This window comes from Scaptodrosophila lebanonensis, unplaced genomic scaffold (genome assembly GCF_003285725.1).
Source record: "Scaptodrosophila lebanonensis strain 11010-0011.00,11010-0021.00 unplaced genomic scaffold, SlebRS2 tig00000001-arrow-pilon, whole genome shotgun sequence".
Taxonomy (NCBI): Eukaryota; Metazoa; Arthropoda; class Insecta; order Diptera; family Drosophilidae; genus Scaptodrosophila; species Scaptodrosophila lebanonensis.
The window spans coordinates 12,619,293-12,637,783 of NW_022060529.1; the positions used below are offsets into that span (position 1 = coordinate 12,619,293).

Consider the following 18,491-nt stretch of genomic DNA (forward strand, 5'->3'; position numbering starts at 1 on the left):
CACGAACACAGCTGATAACAAGCGTACCCCGTTACTTTTATGCTCAATTATTTAATTTGTGGTTTTAAGCAATGGAAACATGTGGTTATATTTATGTTAGCACAGATTATGAGAATTTTATCGTACGGTGTTCAAGTTGTCCCACTGATGTGCAGATTGCGCACTGGCAGGAATTTGTACTGCACTTTCGCAATACGCACGCCACCATAGAGGAGAAAAAACTTCGCCAGGACTTTGCGTGGTCTGATGACGATTCTCTAATCCTGAATAAAAACTTGCAAACTACTGTAGAGGTTCCTCTTGATGAAGATAGCATTCAGGAAGAGTTTCTTAATGACTGCATAAAAGAGGAGCCACAGTCACCCAAATGTACACAGGATGCAAAAGTCGGAACTCAACTTAAGCTAGACAGGAACACAGAGGTAAGCTAGTGTGCATTTTAGGCGAATTAATTTACAGGTCTTTAAAGACTTCTTCATCGGATTCTGGTGCAAGTGATAATGATGACACAGATATGGAAGATAAGCCAGAGATGTGTGAAGACGATGAAGATATTAGTGATGTTGCTGCACCGTCTCATAGGGTATGTATGTACATACATATGTGTATCTAGTACTAAAATGTACAATTAAGCAAAACCATTTTGCAGTTTAATCCTTCTTTTTTTCGGCGGGATCCACGTACTTCAACGTTTATTGAGCTATATCGAAGTCAGCCTTGTCTCTGGGATCCTAGCCACAACAAATATAATGATCCAAGTGCAGCTGCGGTCGCTCATCAGGAACTTATAAAAGGTTTGGAGACTAAGATACAGGTTGTCTTTAACGAGCAGTCAGTGAAAGCCGCTATTAAAAGGATGCAAATGCAGTATGACACTGTTGAAAAACGTGTGAAAAATGGGACTCTAAAAAAAAACTCCGTCGCTTTTACTCATTATACAGCTTGTAGATTTCTGAAAGTTCTGAAGCCAAAAAGAAATACCTACAGTAATGAAAAAATTCAGGTAAGAATTATTTATTCATATATTCACTTGCAAATATGTGGAATAAAAGTTTTATGTTATTTTCAGTTGGATTTCACAAAAGTAAATAATATCACCACTGCCCTAATTAAATTATACTCAAACTTTCCCCAGCTATACGATCCACAACACAAGATGTTTTCTAATATGGATTCTCGTAGACAGGCATATGAAGCATTGGCTGTTGAAATTTCATTACCCGATGTTAGTAACGATGATATTTTCCGCGCCATTCAAATTCTCCGTCAGTGGTACTACAAAAGCGTTAAGCGATCCACTAGCCTTAATGCCGTCGAACAGCATTATCTTCAAAGTTGCAGTTTTTTGCCCCCCAATATGTTAAAGCAGAAGCTGACATGTGAAATTTGTCACAAGATTAGTTTTTCGGATCATGTACTCCAGATTCATCTTCATAAGGTTCATAATATTGGGGAATTGCCATTCAAGTGTACGTTATGCGAACGTAGTTTTATTGGACGCGGCGAACTGAGCACCCACTCTCAACGGGTTCACATAGGCAAGTCCCACAAATGTAGCTATTGCGATCGAACGTTTGCGGTACCTTCTGACCTGCGCCTACATATTCGTACCCACACTGGTCATAAACCCTATGTCTGTGATCAGTGCGGAAAGGCATTTAGACTGAGATCACAACTTAAGCAACATGTTACCGAAATACACACTAAAATCAGAGCTTTTAAATGCACAATGTGTCCAAAGGATTTTGTAAGGAAGGTGCATTTGTCGGACCACATAAAAAGTCATTTGAATATCAGAGATAAAATATGTTCGACCTGCGGTAAGGGCTTTACGAGTTGCCACTCCCTTATCAGACACCGTCAAATTCATGCTGAGGTGAAGAAGTTTGCTTGCAAGATGTGTGATCTTAGATTCTCTCAATTTGTTGGCCTGAATTCGCATATGAAACGAACACATAACATAGTACGAAGCAAGCAATCAAATTAAAAGTTGAATAATAATGAATGAATAAGAATGCCGACAATTTAAATAGGGATCGAAGTTAGCTAGCGTTCTAACTCTTTCACTAATATAAGAATCTCCTGAATTGTAAATGACTCGGGATAGAATAATAAACCCTCACATTATTACAAAGAAGTTTTCATTTATTTTGAGGAACATGGACCTAAACCCGACCCAAACAGTACTAAGCTTAAGGCAATCTACATATTCATTTTGATGAACTTTTGCTTTAATTAAAAGAGAATAAACATTTTAACAGCTTCCCTGTAATTAGTAAAGTTTTGCCATGTTATAAAACCGGATAAGTATGCAAAATAGTGCATAAAAACCAGTACAGCGTTAAAATCGTGCAAGTTTGGTATAAGTTTATTATATAAATAAAAACTAACTCATAAATAACAACGATAACGATATCAAAATAAAGCGAAATGTTTTTAGGTACTAAGACTGAACTCATAAATAACAAATAAGACCTGCGGGTACAGCGTGTACACCAATTTGTACACGCTAAGAATCAACAATATTATTTAATATTTGCCGCCATTAACATCCGCTGCAGTATTAATCGCCAGTTACATTTGTATTACTGTTACTGGAATCTATTCATTAGGTCAATAAGAAAAATGTACTCGTTCTTGGCTTTTTTTTTGTAACTCTCACATCACTAGTTTTGAGCAGATGTTCTGTGGTAGCACAGTAAATGGGAACTCTAACAAGCTGATAATTTATTTTCAGCGTTTAGAAAATGGAGGTGTGTGGCAATATATGCAATAGTAGCGATTATCAGCAGTTCTTTTTAAAATGCATATATTGTGCGGTAAATTTGGAAATGAAGGAATGGAAGAAATTTATGATGCATGTTCAATCGACTCACAACCTAATAATATCCGATAATGAGGCAGACTCTGTGGATGTTCCAATGAAAGTTGAAAATGACGATATAATTGAAGAAACCGAGTATATGATCCACCATGAAGAAGGTTCTTTAGAATCCTCCAATTTAAGTACTGACGATGGAAATCAACAATTTACTGACTCAAATGATTTTGAAATCAACTCAGTAGAAACTCCAGCGTGCAGCAAAGGAGGAGGAAGCGAGAGTGGAGATGACGAAAAATCTCAGGATATTTTGGCCAATTCAGAATGCAGCTACATTGACTCGGACGAAGATATAGTAGAGGTATGGGCCATTCGATTTTTCTGGAAATATTATATGCCATTACAATGTGGGTGAAATGTTTTAGAAAGTCGAATTCGCAGAGACCAAAGGCATTGCAATCGTGGAGAACGACGGTAATGTAGATGAATCCCAATCTTCTAACCTAGCAGAGCTTTGCGAACCAGTTATAAATTATAAATCTGTGAATGTACCTCAATACAGCGTACGTATCTTATGCCTAATATTTGATTACAAATAAATATATTATTTTTAATGACTTGCAGTTGCATATATCGTTCAATCGGCGAAATCCCCGCGCATTTTACTTCATAAAAATGTACAAAAACTATCCGTGTTTATGGAACCCCAACGATTTAGACTACAACAATGAGAAAGCTCGGGGTCAAGCTCACAAATCCTTGACAGACGATATGGAAAAAGAAGCGAATTTATTTCTTTCCGAAACAGAGTTAAAGAAAACCATCCAGCAGTTACACCAACAATACATACTTGCAAAAAAAAATTTTGATAAAAACAAGCTCGTTGGAATTCCAACTCTATATTACAACCGTTGTGAGTTTTTGAACGAAAGTGACAATTCATTGGAACAAGAAAGCAAACAGGATCAAATTGAAGATAAGGATGCAATGCCAATGGTAAAATATCAAATTAGTATACACTTCTTGCCTGTTTAAAGATAATTTACTTTCAGATAAACTTTAAAGTAACGAATGACTTCACTTCCATGTTTATAAAAGAATATTCCAATTTCCCTGAAATATGGGACCCTGAAGTGTCCGATTATTACTCAATCGAGGCACGTAAAAATGCATACGAACAAATGGCCAAAAATCTACCTGGGTCTTTGAACGAAACTGATGTGTATATGGGTATTTTAAAGTTGCGCAAGTGGTTTTACTCAGCCATTAAAAGTACAAAAGTGAGGACGAAATTGGTAGTATGTTGCACCAAAATAGAGCTCAATTACTTACAATTATGCAATTTTCTACCGCCTAAAATGGAAAATGGTGTATTTGATTGTGACTATTGCAACAAGCGTTTTTATATGGATTACAATTTACGTACACATTTATGCAAAGTTCATAATGTGGGTGAGCTACCATTCAAATGCTCGCAATGCTCGGATCGATGCTTTGAACATTTTTGCGATTTGAGCAGACACCAGCTTAGACAACACAAAGAGAAAAAGCTCAAATGTAAATATTGTGATAGTTCGTTCGCAGTTGCCCATGATCTAAAGGTTCACATTCGAGTACATACTGGTGAAAAACCATTTGTGTGTGAGCTTTGTGGGAAGGAGTTTCGACTGAAACTGTTGCTCGACTATCATATAAAGGGCACCCATTTCAACGAACGCCCGTTTAAATGTGATCTCTGCCCGAAGGACTTTAGAAAGAAATTTGAATTGAATGATCACATGAACGGACATTTGAATATTCGTAATAAGGTGTGCCCCACATGTGGAAAGAACTTTGTATCCTACTCCTCACTCTCCAGACACCGCAGATTACACCAAAAAAGAGACATGAATTCATAATTTTGTCAATTTTTTTGTTTTATAAAAACTTGGAAATATAAATACATATTTTATTCAAAATCATTAAATGTGTTTTTCTACACTTAACATCCATCTGCTCAACACTTTTTTTTTTAATTTCCTATACAAACAAAAATTTCCATTAAATGCAAAATAGAGTTTTACTACAAATCTATTACGTATAAAAGATGTCAACTTTGGAGGAATTGGGGGTTTTTACAATACACATGTGCGAAAAGTTAAAGTCATATATGTACGCTGTTTAGCACTCGTTTAATAAATATACAAATATATCGATATCCTGCTATCGAAAGTATTTCTCACCACCTCCATTTTCTGTTTACAATATTCGCTTATACATTGAGGGGATATTTGTCATGGTAATTTGTGGCAGTATTGTGGCTCGTAATAATTACGAGGAGTTTACTATAACATGCTCTTTGTGCAAAAATGAAACAAGCATTGTAGAGTGGGAAAAATTTGTGCTGCACATAAAAGATTCTCATCGGCCTGTGGAGTTGGAGGAGGATAAGTTTGAAAAATTGCCTTACAGTGAAAACAAAAATCCAATTCTCGAGGAACCCTTTAAAAGCGACGGCGATGGAATCAGTGATTGTCTTAATGAAGCAGCGATTGTGGATCTGCCGATGTCTGACGACGGCGATCAATTTGATACTGACAATGAAACCGGTGACGATGAGGTTGGTATATTTGAATTAAAAACGTATGTATGTATGTACATATATTAATTGTGGCTATCTGTTCTAACTATAAAGACGTTTGAAGAATGTGAATCCGGAAATGCAGGGTCAGAAACGGATACCGGAACCAAAAGCTTTCCACCAATAAGAAAAGTATGAGAAATTTTGTATAATACTACCCAAGAGGATTGTAAATAAAGCGTATACTTTTTGCAGTTTAATCCAACCTTTTACCGGCGCCACCCACGCATTACAAAATTTATTGAGCTCTACAAATCCCACCCATGCCTTTGGGACCCAAAAGACGCATCGTACAGAAACAAAGAAATGCGCACTTCTGCATATAACACGATGTTGGAGCAATTAAAATCTAATATCAACATCCATCTGACACATTTCAGATTAAAAAAATGTATTTCAAATCTACATAGGCAATACGCTGGCGTAACACGCCGAAAACAAACCCAAAAATTAACAAAGGTCACTTTGCAATATCATGACACTTACAAATTCTTGGCAAAACGGGGAGACATTGATGATGACAGTGAGGCCGAAGCCGAAGATGAGAAAATTAAGGTAGGAGTTATACATAATTGTAGCTATTTCGCCATTTCTACCCTTCAAAAGTCAAACATACATCCATCTGTGCCCATGTCTGCTAATTTTCTTGTAATTTTGATAATTTTAACGTTTTGAAGGGTATACGGCTACGGCAGAGTCTATCTGATCATTTTCTCAACTAGTTTTTTAAAAAACATGATCTTTCTTCCCAGCTGATTTTTACTGAAACAAACCAGTTGACTCAGCAGTTTATTCAAATCTACGAACTTTTCCCTCAACTTTTCGACCCGGAACATAAGGATTATAGAAATCTAGCAGCCCGGAAGGCGTCTTACGAAGAAATGGCTCAACTGCTACGAAACTCTGGCGTAATGCCTGAAAATAATATTACTGGGAGCGACGTTTATGAAAGCGTATTGTGTCTTCGCAAATGGTACTGCCGCAAAATCAAAGGCCTAACAGAGGGCCTAACTGAAGGATTAGGTAACGCTGAAAAGCAATTTCTCGAAAAATGCAAAAGCTACTTAAGAACAACAACGTTCAGACTGAAATTACCATGTGAAGTGTGTCAGGCAATCTTTAATACCGATCACGCCTTACAGGCTCATCTATACAAAGTTCACAAACAGGGCGAGTTCCCATTTAAATGCGATTTGTGTTCGGGCAGCTTTGAACGACGATGCAATTTACAGCAACATATCCAAAGGGTTCATGTGGGTAAGATGTTTAAGTGCAGTCACTGTGAACGTAGTTTCGCATTCTTACATCAACTGAATATTCATCTGCGTACCCATGAAGATTCACATATAGCTAAACCATTTGTCTGCGAGTTCTGCGGCAAATCGTTTAAGCAGAAGATTCAGATGACCACACACGTGACTGCCGTTCATACAAAAGTACGTGCCTATAAATGTGAAATGTGCCCAAAGGACTTCCTCACAAAACGAGATTTGAAAGATCATGTAAAAGCACACTTAAATATTCGTGATAAAGTTTGCGAAATATGCCAAAAAGCTTTTACGAACGCAAATGCTCTTGTTAAACATCGACATATACACAGAGAAAAGACCATACAATGCACACTGTGCAGTACTAGATTTTCCGAGCGGGTAAGCCTTGGAGTACACATGAAACGTACGCATAAAATTATTAGAAATATTCCAAAAGAATAAAAAGTTTGCAATATAACATTTTTTGTTTCAAATTAACGGCAATTTCATTTGGCTACCTTTCAACACTGCACTGAACAGCTGACATCAATTTTTATATATATGTACGTACATTCATATGTATGTATATGCATACATATGCTAGTGCAGTATTCTGCAACTCTGTTATCATAACTGGTTTCGTCGGTATGAACGGATATGGGCTCCTTTCAAATATTTGTAGACAATGCACTGCATTGTACCGGCCAAAACAATTCAATACATTTTTTGGGAGCAACCACACATCGAAATGGAAGTGGGCCCGTTTATTTGGAACAGTATCTAACAACAATACCGCAGCAAGCTTACGTGAGCGCCCGCACTGTAATATCGGCACCATTGGACATGTCGACCATGGCAAGACAACACTGACGGCGGCTATTACAAAAATTCAATCCCAAAAAGGATTAGCCGACTACGTACCCTACGACCAAATCGATAGAGCGCCAGAAGAAAAGGCACGTGGTATCACCATTAATGCATGTCACATTGGGTACGCCACTGCGGATAGAACATATGCCCACACCGACTGTCCAGGCCATGCTGATTACATTAAGGTAGGGTTCTGTGAATGCTGCATAAAAATTGCTAACTAACCTTTTAAGTTCTCTGCAGAATATGATATCCGGCGCTTCACAAATGGACGGAGCTATATTGTTAGTGGCAGCAAATGACGGACAAATGCCTCAAACACGTGAACATTTACTGTTGGCCAAGCAAGTGGGAATTCAGCGAATAGTAGTGTTTATAAACAAAGCTGATCTAGTCGACCAGGAAGTGCTGGAGTTGGTGGAGATTGAAATGCGCGAGATGTTGACAGATTTTGGATTCGATGGTGTAGCCAGTCCAGTGATTTGTGGTTCCGCTTTGCTAGCACTGCGTGGAGACCAGTCAAAGTTCGGTGTTCCAGCTATCGAGGAATTATTGGAGCAATGTGACTCATTTATCCCGACACCAACGCGCGATATAAGTTCCCCCTTTATACTGCCAATAGATAATGCATTCACCGTTCCTGGACGCGGTACTGTGGTAGTGGGAACCATCAAGCAAGGGACGATTGTACGTAACGCCGACGCAGATTTGTTGGGCTTCAATCAAAACATAAAGACAACCGTTAGTGACATTCAAATCTTTCGCAAGAGTGTACCACAGGTACTTATATAATACATTTTTGAAAATTTTTGAAATTGATTTGAAAATTGTATCTTTTGCAATAATATTTACAGGCCATTGCCGGTGAAAATGTAGGCGCCTTGTTGCGAGGCATAAAAATTTCCAATGTTGAGCGTGGCATGCAGCTTTGTGCGATGGGCAGTCAAGATATATCGAATCACTACGAAGGCTCCATGTATTTACTCTCGCGTGCGGAGGGTGGGCGCCACAAACCAATGCTTTCCAAGTATATACAGCAACTCTTTAGTATGACTTGGAATGTTCCGGCTCGCGTTGATTTAGGTAAAATTTCACACTGTTTTATAGCGTAATATACTTCTTTGCACAGAAATAGTCCTATAGACCATAGTAAATGTTAAGAAGGCATTTTTTTTGATTTTGATAATTTGGCCAACAACAAAAAAAGAAGACATTGCTATAAGAATTATAATCACGTCCTATTGTTTGTTATACTGATTAACCCTATGATTATGATTATAGTATTTTCTTATGAAGAATGAAGGGTAAATGTATTAACTTTCAAGTAATTACTTTCTTTTTTTACAGTTCCAAGCGATGCTATGCTTTTGCCTGGTGAGCACGGTCAGGTACGGGTTACTTTGCTGCGCAAAATGGTCATGACTCCTGGCCAGCCGTTTACAATACGGGAAAATGGGGCAACTGTAGCTACGGGAATGATAACAAGTCGCTTGCCATCTTTAGACGTACCTAAAAATAAATTGTCAAAGGTGTATGTGGCATCCTAGTAAGCAATCATCGGCTTTTATTTACGCAAAATTCGTATTATACAAACTCATTTTATTGTACATGCGTTTGTTAATCTAATTTATGTATGTGGTAAATAACAATACATTTCAAAGAAATGTTCGTTTCTGTTCATAAATATTGTAAATACGTACTGTATAAATATGCTTGTATTAGTATGCTCAGGTATGTAGATTCTTTAATAAGCCTAATTTTGCTTAACAACACGTCTACATTTAAACTACAATTCAATAGCAATATTCGCGCTAATTGATAAATACATATTTCAAATAAATAGAATGGAATTACATTTCAAAAATGTTATCTTAACACTTATAGTCTCTTTAGTGCAAACTGTAAGGCAACAAGCCGGCATATTCTCAACGTCTTTCAATGCCTTACATAAACTAATACTTTTTTAAGTACGTGGTATATGTAAATATATCGTATACACGCAAATAACATGCAAAAAGGTACAATTTTCGTTTATTGCAATTTAGGAATGTTATGGAGTCTCACTCTCGACAAATATTGCTTCTCAACATTGGTTCAAAACCGCCATCACGATCATTTCCACTGTATCTCGAAAATGAGGTTACAATTTCGACAATTTTTCGTTTTGAAATCATTGATGAAATGTGAAGGTAATAATTTAAACTAAACAGGAACTACACACAAGAGTAATTTCATTCTTGGCAACACAAATAACTATAAATATTTAATACGTTACAAAGGGCTAATGGTGACCAAGTCAGATGGCAACGTTCAAAACAAACATGGACACAATCGAGCAAATAGATTAGATTTTGGTGAGGAATTCGTCCAGATTCAAATGCGACGGCAGTTCAATATCCTCCAGCTTAATTTCACTATATTTAAATACCACCTTGAATGGTTGAATGAACTTCTGGTCCATTGTAAATTCGTCGTTTTTATGCTGCAAGGAAAATATGACGCGATCAGAATAACACTCATATCATTCAACAACATATACAACACGAACCATTTGACGAGCATTCAACTTTTCAGCCAACTTATCCAGAAATACATTCGTAATTTCGCTTTCGTAGTCATCGAGCTTGTATGACTTCATTACCTTCAGGACCTGCGCAGTATTTAAAGAGGTGCAAAGGTCACAGATCGTCTGCACATCCTGCTCACTTTTACGCGATTGCAACAACTGCGAAACTTGATTTAATGGCGCCAGTGGCGTTAGCACATCGTTCGACTGAAATATACAAGACATTCATTTTAAATTTCTTTAAACATCATTTAAGGCAAAAAATTGTGCCATACCATTTTTTTGCTGCGCACCCAATCCTCGATACAACCAAGATTATAGCGTATTATCATGCCCGTCTCCCACATGCAAATATCGCCACGTAGCATCAAACAGTTAAGAGCGACAGCACAGATAAAGTACAATAACTGATGAAATATTTGCTCTGCATAGCAATTGTCCAATCCGAAATGCTGAAACTGTTTGTAGAAATGCTCGAGTTGAGAGATAAGCTGTTTCCAAGCTGGCATATTTCCATGCTCTGGCGATGATGAGTCCATCGAGCTGGTACGGTTTCTCATGCCATGAGCCTGACGACCGCGTTGAATCTCATCGTTGTTCAGTATAGCTGGCACAATCTTGGCGTCAAGTAGACCCTGTATTTGCATCACCAGCGCTTGATATAAATTTACGATCAAATCAAGTATAACACGACGGTATTCGAAAAGATTGAAGTTTTTCAATTGCTGCTGATTCTGCTTTTCGGTATTGAACTTGACGTACTCCTCGACGTCACCATATTGTTTAAGTAGATTTAAGAGACTGCAAAAAATAGAATTTGTACTCTATTGCAATTTTAGTAAAGTTACTCATACTCACGTTATTGAATTAACCAGCCAAATAACTCGATACTCTATGGGATGAGGTGTACGGTGCATTTTTTTGATCTGCATAACAAATTTGCTGAGTAGCTCACGAACATCATCATCGGCATTTGTCAGATCGGTATAGCGAATGCACATGAATATAAGATATGCAGGAAAACCGGGCAATAGACCGACAACAGTTCTGGGAGTGAGATTGCTGAGTAATCTTTGCAAGATCTTGTCCAAATCGCCGCTGTGGAACTTCATTAGGCCTTGCGGATTTTGCGATTTTTGTTTGGTTACATTGGCGCCAACATCGCTTCGATCTCGCTCCTCCGCTGTTTTGCCCTTGCTGCGACTTACTTCCTCCTCCAGCTTATGCTCCAGCTTGCCACCATCTTGCCTATAGGCATTAAGTTTTTTGTTTGCCAACTTGAGCTCGTCCTGCACCAGCAAATATTGCGATATTGCCTTCTTCAGCTCCATGCGCAAATAACGATCATTCTGTTTGAGCGTATCCATTGTGGCGTTGTCATATTCATCAAGGCTCTTGTACAGTACTTGCTGCATTTCTTCTTTTTCGATACGGAAGCGTTCTATTTCTTGAGTCATCTCCATCAGCTTGCTATTGTGCTCCTCGGTGATGGCCTTCAGCTCTGATTCCAATTGCCTATAAAAAGTTAACGATCAATTATGCCGAAGCTCCTTTGATTTTTAGAATTTTAAGCAACTTATGTTAGCTATGTTTTGTAACCAAATAGTAAGTGGCTGTACTGTCACTTGGTACAAGTATACAGAAAATGTATATATTTGTTTATACTGGATTGAGCAATTAATCTTGCAAGGTTACTATATATTTACACTAAATACTTATGAATGAATGATTATACTATTTGAATAACACGTATTTTTATTGCGTTCTTACCTATTGACAAGCTTTTGGGCCTGGAATGCCTCCATCAGCTCATGGATATTGTGGGAATCATTGACGCGTAGACTCTCAGGCTCGAGGGAACGCATTGTCTGATTCTGCTGTTGCAACACTGCCTTCAGTTGTATGCACTCCTCGCGTCTTCTACGGACTTCTTCCTGTAGCGCGGCATGTTGTGCTGTAATTAAAAGAGGGACCAAAAAGGAGAATTGGCGGCATTAGAGTAACAACTGCAAGGTGCTCGCAATGCAGTTGTTACCATTGAGCTCGTTGATCTCAACACCGTGTTTTATGCTCGTGCGCAGCTGATCGTAGTCACTGCGAAGTTTCTCGTTCTCTACCTCAAGCTCGGAGACGCTATGATAAGTGTGTGGCAATAATACATAATTGTAGTTAACCGATCTCTTCGTTATTTTTAATGCTGTTTCATGTGTTATGAATTTCCTATATCAATGAAAGGTCTGTTACTTACCGGAACGAATCCTCAGTTGGCTTATTACGACTGGCTAGCTTGAAATACTGTTCTTGCAAATACTTATGTTTGAGCTTTTCCTCCTCCAGTATGGATCGCAGTTTCACAACGATGCTAGTGCTGTCTATAAATGAGTCTTTAAAAACGTATTTTTAATATTGATTGATTAATATTAGTATTAGTTTAATTACCACTCTTTGTTAGCAGGTCTGGCGGTCTGCTGATTTCCAGTGTATTCTTTGCCGAGGCATAGCCAATATCATCGTCATTCTGACTGGAAGCATTGCTAACGGAGCGACTGTGATGATAGTCTGTGACTCCGTTTTGTTGCTGGAACCGACTAAGCTCTTCCTTTAGCATATAGTTCTCATTTTCAATGACCTCCTTGTCCTTGATAGCACGTTGATAGGCCTCGTTTAGCTCTTTATTGTCAATTTCTGTTAGCATGCGCTCTGCGTGCACGCGTTGGTTAACCTCCACGTTCTTCGCCATTTCAATCATCTCATCAATTTGCCTGCGCAATTCCTCGTTCTCTATGCGCCACAGTTGCTTTTGATTCTGCCATTCCTCTTGCGAGTGCCCATTCTCCTCGAGCAGCTGCATTTTCTCATCCCGCTCCGATTCTAACTGCTTGTTCAGTGCCGCTATTAATTTGTCCTTATCCAAACAGGCAGCCTTGACGTTCTTGAATTCACCCTCCAGATTCTTTTTCATTTCCAGCTTCATTCTGTAAATGATACAAACATTATAGAATAAATAATCTATCTGCTTTTAACTTTTAACAGCTATAATACAAGAGCAAAAATAGCTATTTAAAGATAAAATTTATAGGGAATTCTCTAATATTTAATAAGATTCCAACTCACTTGAGGACGGAAATTTCGCTGGTCTTGAGCTTAAGGTTGCTATTGTCTCTGTTCAACTCATCAATGCGCTGCTGCATGGAAATGATCTTGTTTTCTAGACCCATGTATTTCTTCTCCATGTGTTTTATGGTCTTCGCCTCGGTCTTCATACGTTTGAACTTGCGTCTCGCTAGGAAGCGGCGTACAGCGGCCTGACAGATGATAATGTTACGGCGTCGCTTTTGGTAGGCACGCCGTGCCAGCAGTCCTCGCACAAAGCGTTGTATTTGAACGGCGCGATGATGATCCCGCATTTCGAAGAAGCGCTTCCTTGCCAGCATTCCTCTGGCGTATTGTTGAATGCCTGCCACAGAGTGGCGGAGACGCAAATAGCGCCGACGACAAAGCCAACCACGTGCGTATTTCGAGAGTATAAGAGCAGCGCGCACTTCACGCATCTTTTGAACGCGACGGCGGGCCAACACTCCACGGGCATAACACTGAAGACCACGAATGACGCATTGCAAGCGCAAATAGCGTCTACGATGCACAAAGCGACGCACCACAGATTGCACAATAGTTATGTATTTCTTACGCAAATTGGCACGTACTTGCTCCAAATAGGCAACCTGACCTGCTCTGAAGAATATCTGCGTGTTGCCAAATCTATACTTGTCCTCATCTTGTATCCACTTTTTTACAATATGATAACAAGATTGCTTCATGTCGGTCTTGTCGATTTGAGAACGATGGGCCAACAATTGATAGCGTACATAGAAATCAGGATAGACCCAGCGGGATGGAAAGCCCGCGGCGGAAATACGGACAGTCTCGAGAACGCCACAGGCGCGCAATTGCTGTATAATTTTTGCAGTCTCCCATTTGAAAGCGATCTTGTCGTCGTTGGGCTACTCAAAATTTAATAAAAGATAGAAAAACAAATGGTTAATGCATAAATATTAAGATACATTGGCATAACGCACCTTAATGCAGCGCACATAATGTGGGGTTGTGGCATGCAACGTTGAAATTAATGAGGCGAGGCTCTCCTGGAACTGTGAGCCCACCGTTTTCCTATGTTGCTTGGATGGCATCACCTAAGGTAAGTTATACTTATAAAATAAATGTTTCTAATCACAGCAAGGGTATTCTCCGTATTCCGATTTCGCTTCAAATGAATTGAAAGTAATTCTACATGTTTGTGTTTCATCAATTTAAAACAAAATTCGGATCCGAATTACAGAGCATGCACAAATAATTTAACAATGGTAGAGTTGTAGAGTATTGCTATGAAACCAATAAACAATACTTTGATCAAAAGTGAAGTCAAATAGTTAAATATTTGAATATGTGTTAAGTAGGCTAATCTAATATACAGTATACGTGTTAATCAATATACATTTACACATAATTAAATGGCAACTAACTCTTCGACGTGTCTCATTCAGTTGCTGTTGACGGTGATATAGAAACACGGAGAATGGGACGATACAGCACAAGATGGTCAGCAAGTTGATGGGGACGACGACAGGACAGTTGAATATACGTACAAGCAATAGATGTGCGTATGGAAATATAAATTAGCAAGTCAACGTGTAATATTAGCAGACATATACTCATATGGATTAAAATGATTTTGGGACTGCTGGATAACAAACCTGTTTCCGGCCTGCACTGATTACAACACGTCCGCCCAAAGTTGTTGTCTTGCTGGCATCCGTACTAAGCGTGTCCACTTCCTCAAGAGCCATGACTTGCTTGCACAGCGACATACTTGACAGACCCATCACACTCACAAGCTCTTTTGACACAGTATCCCGATTTTTCTCAAGGAAGCCATTCACATCATATTCAACAGTATCCGAAAAGTGCTTGATGAAAAAGCCTTATAATCATTTTGATATAAGATAATTATTAGAAAAAAATTATACAAATAATAAACAAATAATTTGTTTATAAGGAAATTGTTTTCAGACCAGTTAGCTCCTAGTCTAGCTTAATATTATAGTTATATATTTTGAATTAAATCAGGGGCTTGAGCATGGTACGTGGTTGTGAATAGCTTTAAGCAAGTGATTGTTGTTTTACTACCAAACTGTTAACTGACTGAATGTCGTATATTATTATGAATTTACTTCCAAGAATAAATAGTCCACAAATGTGAAAAATTTACAGTTTAAAATAATACTTAATAGATTAAATGAGCTTTTCTTGTAGAATGTGATAGAAGTTTTAAATAACTAGAGGACGGTTGGAAATTTTGAAATAAATGGAAAGCTGTCTTTTGAAATACTCTGGAGTACGTTTGAGTATGGGTAATTAAGATGTGGCCTTTGTGAACGTTTTGAAATGTAAATAAAATCATATAAAAATGGTGTTGTGTTATCAAACCACGTTTAAAATTCAAATATCTTTGGCCGTCTTAAATGTTCTTAAATAATATTAGAAAACTTAGCTGTTATTAAATTTTACAGTGCTCAACTTACTTGTGGTGCCAAAACGTGGTTTCTCAAAATGTGGGAACTTGTTGCATTTTTCAATTAACTTGCCTGCCCAGCTCTCGTCAGACCCTTTTGGCATCTATATAAAAATACGTTGCCTTGTAAATATACCTTGAGTGCACAATATGCTAACTAACCCGACACTCCTCATCCAGGAGATCTAAAACACCCAGCCTGGATTCGATCAAATCAATACACGGTTGGTTGTCGTAAAAATCAATCATGGTCCATGTAATACCTTCTTTAAGGTACTCCTCCTGCTCCAACTTGAAGACGTGCTGATTAAACTGTTGCTGCAATTTTTCGTTTGCATAGTTTATGCAAAACTGTTCGAACGAATTCACCTCGAATGTTTCGAAGCCGTAGATATCGAGCACGCCAATGAAGCTGCACAGTTTACTACCGTTGTTTAGACTCTTGTTCAATATACCAACAATATACTGAAAGAGCTTTGCATAAATGTGCTTGGCAAGGGCATCTCTAGCTGCCTGAGCCATCTCAATGTTGTTCGGTATCAGCACATATTCATTGACAGACTCTATCTTACGCATCAAAAGCCAGCGACGCAAATCATCCGAGTTGACTTTTAGCAAATCGCCCGTTACTTGCAGATGCAAATCGTTGTGCTGTAGAAGTAGGATATTATTATAATAATTGAGATACCTTCAAATATTTGAACTCACAAAAATCTCACAGGCCTCAGAATCCTCCTCGTCGGTGCCTTCTCTATACTTTTTGGTTACCTCGATATTGCCTAAATGAAGTATTCCTGCCAGTATTTTCACAATATCGGCTATCTGTGGGGTAGATAATGTGCTTAAGAACTGCTATTTTTGGATGGATATCTTTAATATTAACCTGTTGAATAGAGAAACCGAGCACAGTCATAGCCTGGACAGTCTCATTGAACTGATCAGCATCCGAGACGCGTTCAATATCTGGCGCGCCGCCCATGTTTAAGAACTCAAACTTGTCCTGATGATCTGTTAAATATAAAATTGGTCAACCCATTATCATTTCTCTGTTTTTTAAAAATCGTACTAACCTAGTACTAATTCTGGATACTTGGCTCGCGCCGCACACAACTGATAAAATATGTGATAGTTCCGTTCGCCTTGCGCCTGATAGACCACACGTGATTTCTCCAGCAGATATGTGTGCATGGTGGCACCCTGGAGATACATTACCCCCATATTGTTTTTGAACAACAGCTTCGTGAATTTTCCGAAACGAGAGCTATTGTCGTTGCGTGTGGTTTTGGCATTGCCAAATGCCTCCATAATTGGTGAAGATGCCAGCACCTTGCGCTCAACTTGGGTCTCCGACTCCGAGCCACCAACAGCGGCAAAATAACGCATAGCGTATTTAGCCGAAACGGTTTTGCCAGCACCAGATTCGCCGCTTACAATGATGCTGAGATTGCAATTCTCCCGCTCTAGCTTTGTGTATGCTTCTTCTGCTAGTGCGAAGATGTGTGGTTCAAGCTCACCCATCGAACGGCCTCGATAGGCGCGTATAATACTGGGGCCGTACAGGGGCAAGTCAGCATACGGATTTATGGCCACTAATATGATTCCGCAATAGGTATAGATAATTTGGCGCTCACAGAAACGCACACGCAAATTGTGCAGCACTCCAGGCTCGTGTAGATAGGACAGGGTAGTGAGATCATTTTGACCCACCAAAATTGCTGGGTTTCGTAGTGGAGGCAAATCGCTGCCATCCGTTTTCAGTTTAATCTCCTTTTGTCTACCCGATTCACAGAGAATTTTCAACGAAGACGCACCTTTGAGGTAGCTCTCCTCCAATGTGGCGCTTTCCCAGACATCTTCCGCATGTGGTATCCAAATTTTGGAACCCTAAAGAGTTAAGTGTAAAAATAAAAGTGGATAAAGTATAAAAAATAAAAGTGGGAAAGCTGCGGTAATATCAGAAAGTTTCAGTCTTAGTATCCTAAAAACAAAAATAGACTTCTACTAGTATACTGCAATGCATGTATGTACATACATACATATGTACTTTCATGGCACAGTACTTGCAACTCCCATAATGTGTGAATTTTTTTATAATCATATATAGTACATATGTACATCTTATCAGTCTGTTATGCCAGAGGGAGGAGGGCGCAATGAGGCTGATAAGAACTCTGATTCATAGGTACAAAATTTTCGTCTCAAACTGCGTGACATCAACAACAAAGGTAACAACTGTTAAAATTCTATTATGTTCCATATACATACATACATATGTATGTATCTTTACAATTTCAGTACTTAGAATCACAGGCTAATAAAAAAGCGGGGAAATTGGAGAAATGCGAAAATGAAATTGGGCGCAAGAACACATGCGCTGCATCGACCGTGCATGTGCATGCATTTTTATTAACCCCATCAGCAGCTAACACTATTGGCGCCCCCTTCAGCAAAAGACGATGACAGCAACGGCACCGCGCAATTGCCAACAATGCAAATGCACTTGTACGGCATCAATATAATATGTAAAATAAAATACCTTTGCGTATAGCATCTCCTCGCTTGACATGGTTTCACAATTGTAGTTCCACTTCTTCCACTCGACTACTCCACCGCCACTGTAGCGTTGATACGTGCATTTACATAAACCCGTTAGTGATTTGTTGACGAAATTGCTTTAATTTGTATTAAACCAAACACTTTGAATATTACTTTTGATAAAGATATAGAGCCATTACTTTATAATTCAAATTACTGGTATTTTTTAAAGATTTTTTAAACCAAAAGTAAATTAAAAA

General features: G+C 38.6%; 4 protein-coding genes across 8 annotated transcripts; 3 read left to right on the top strand and 1 right to left on the bottom strand.

Annotated features, from left to right (window-relative positions):
- Window positions 1-36: 36 nt before the first annotated feature.
- Window positions 37-4,782, top strand: LOC115619958. Its single transcript, XM_030512989.1, has 9 exons — window positions 37-422; window positions 470-583; window positions 650-1,003; window positions 1,070-1,974; window positions 2,671-2,698; window positions 2,745-3,182; window positions 3,247-3,384; window positions 3,446-3,817; window positions 3,874-4,782. Exons 1-9 carry the CDS (start codon window positions 72-74, stop codon window positions 4,717-4,719), a joined length of 3,546 nt encoding a protein of 1,181 aa, XP_030368849.1. The 5' UTR covers window positions 37-71; the 3' UTR covers window positions 4,720-4,782.
- Window positions 4,783-5,096: 314 nt separating this feature from the next.
- Window positions 5,097-7,185, top strand: LOC115619959 (zinc finger protein 420). Its single transcript, XM_030512990.1, has 4 exons — window positions 5,097-5,420; window positions 5,496-5,573; window positions 5,637-5,996; window positions 6,194-7,185. Exons 1-4 carry the CDS (start codon window positions 5,097-5,099, stop codon window positions 7,151-7,153), a joined length of 1,722 nt encoding a protein of 573 aa, XP_030368850.1. The 3' UTR covers window positions 7,154-7,185.
- Window positions 7,186-7,321: 136 nt separating this feature from the next.
- On the top strand, window positions 7,322-9,229 carry LOC115634501 (elongation factor Tu). Its single transcript, XM_030532265.1, has 4 exons — window positions 7,322-7,746; window positions 7,805-8,341; window positions 8,416-8,644; window positions 8,909-9,229. The coding sequence occupies exons 1-4, from the start codon at window positions 7,339-7,341 to the stop codon at window positions 9,106-9,108; spliced, it is 1,374 nt and encodes a 457-aa protein (XP_030388125.1). The 5' UTR covers window positions 7,322-7,338; the 3' UTR covers window positions 9,109-9,229.
- A 336-nt stretch (window positions 9,230-9,565) lies between these two features.
- On the bottom strand, window positions 9,566-18,470 carry LOC115634500 (unconventional myosin-Va). 5 transcript variants are annotated; one of them, XM_030532260.1, is made up of 19 exons: window positions 18,432-18,470; window positions 18,233-18,368; window positions 16,767-17,580; window positions 16,580-16,704; window positions 16,405-16,518; window positions 15,859-16,347; window positions 15,707-15,800; window positions 14,879-15,105; window positions 14,648-14,671; window positions 14,204-14,317; window positions 13,242-14,128; window positions 12,567-13,102; window positions 12,376-12,511; window positions 12,163-12,260; window positions 11,898-12,081; window positions 10,986-11,642; window positions 10,403-10,928; window positions 10,110-10,334; window positions 9,566-10,043 (listed from the first exon to the last, which is right to left on the bottom strand). In XM_030532260.1, the coding sequence occupies exons 2-19, from the start codon at window positions 18,260-18,262 to the stop codon at window positions 9,906-9,908; spliced, it is 5,418 nt and encodes a 1,805-aa protein (XP_030388120.1). In that variant the 5' UTR covers window positions 18,263-18,368; window positions 18,432-18,470; the 3' UTR covers window positions 9,566-9,905. The 5 variants fall into 5 exon arrangements, with proteins under 5 accessions (XP_030388120.1, XP_030388121.1, XP_030388122.1 ...); XM_030532261.1 differs by lacking the exon at window positions 18,432-18,470 and having other exon boundaries at window positions 12,376-12,499; window positions 18,233-18,424; XM_030532262.1 differs by lacking the exons at window positions 14,648-14,671; window positions 18,432-18,470 and having other exon boundaries at window positions 18,233-18,424.
- Window positions 18,471-18,491: the final 21 nt, after the last annotated feature.

Bases quoted from the DNA above. Each gene is read 5' to 3' on its own strand.
- LOC115619958 (XM_030512989.1), top strand. From the start codon at position 72: ATGGAAACATGTGGTTATATTTATGTTAGCACAGATTATGAGAATTTT. The intron at 1,004-1,069 runs GTAAGAATTATT...TGTTATTTTCAG, and splicing joins ACAGTAATGAAAAAATTCAG to TTGGATTTCACAAAAGTAAA. The intron at 3,385-3,445 runs GTACGTATCTTA...AATGACTTGCAG, and splicing joins TGAATGTACCTCAATACAGC to TTGCATATATCGTTCAATCG.
- LOC115619959 (XM_030512990.1), top strand. From the start codon at position 5,097: ATGGTAATTTGTGGCAGTATTGTGGCTCGTAATAATTACGAGGAGTTT. The intron at 5,421-5,495 runs GTTGGTATATTT...CTAACTATAAAG, and splicing joins ATGAAACCGGTGACGATGAG to ACGTTTGAAGAATGTGAATC. The intron at 5,997-6,193 runs GTAGGAGTTATA...CTTTCTTCCCAG, and splicing joins CCGAAGATGAGAAAATTAAG to CTGATTTTTACTGAAACAAA.
- LOC115634501 (XM_030532265.1), top strand. From the start codon at position 7,339: ATGAACGGATATGGGCTCCTTTCAAATATTTGTAGACAATGCACTGCA. The intron at 7,747-7,804 runs GTAGGGTTCTGT...AGTTCTCTGCAG, and splicing joins GCCATGCTGATTACATTAAG to AATATGATATCCGGCGCTTC. The intron at 8,342-8,415 runs GTACTTATATAA...TAATATTTACAG, and splicing joins TTCGCAAGAGTGTACCACAG to GCCATTGCCGGTGAAAATGT.
- LOC115634500 (XM_030532260.1), bottom strand. From the start codon at position 18,262: ATGTCAAGCGAGGAGATGCTATACGCAAAG. The intron at 16,705-16,766 runs GTTAGTACGATT...TATATTTAACAG, and splicing joins GTATCCAGAATTAGTACTAG to ATCATCAGGACAAGTTTGAG. The intron at 12,082-12,162 runs GTAACAACTGCA...TTTTAATTACAG, and splicing joins TGAGATCAACGAGCTCAATG to CACAACATGCCGCGCTACAG.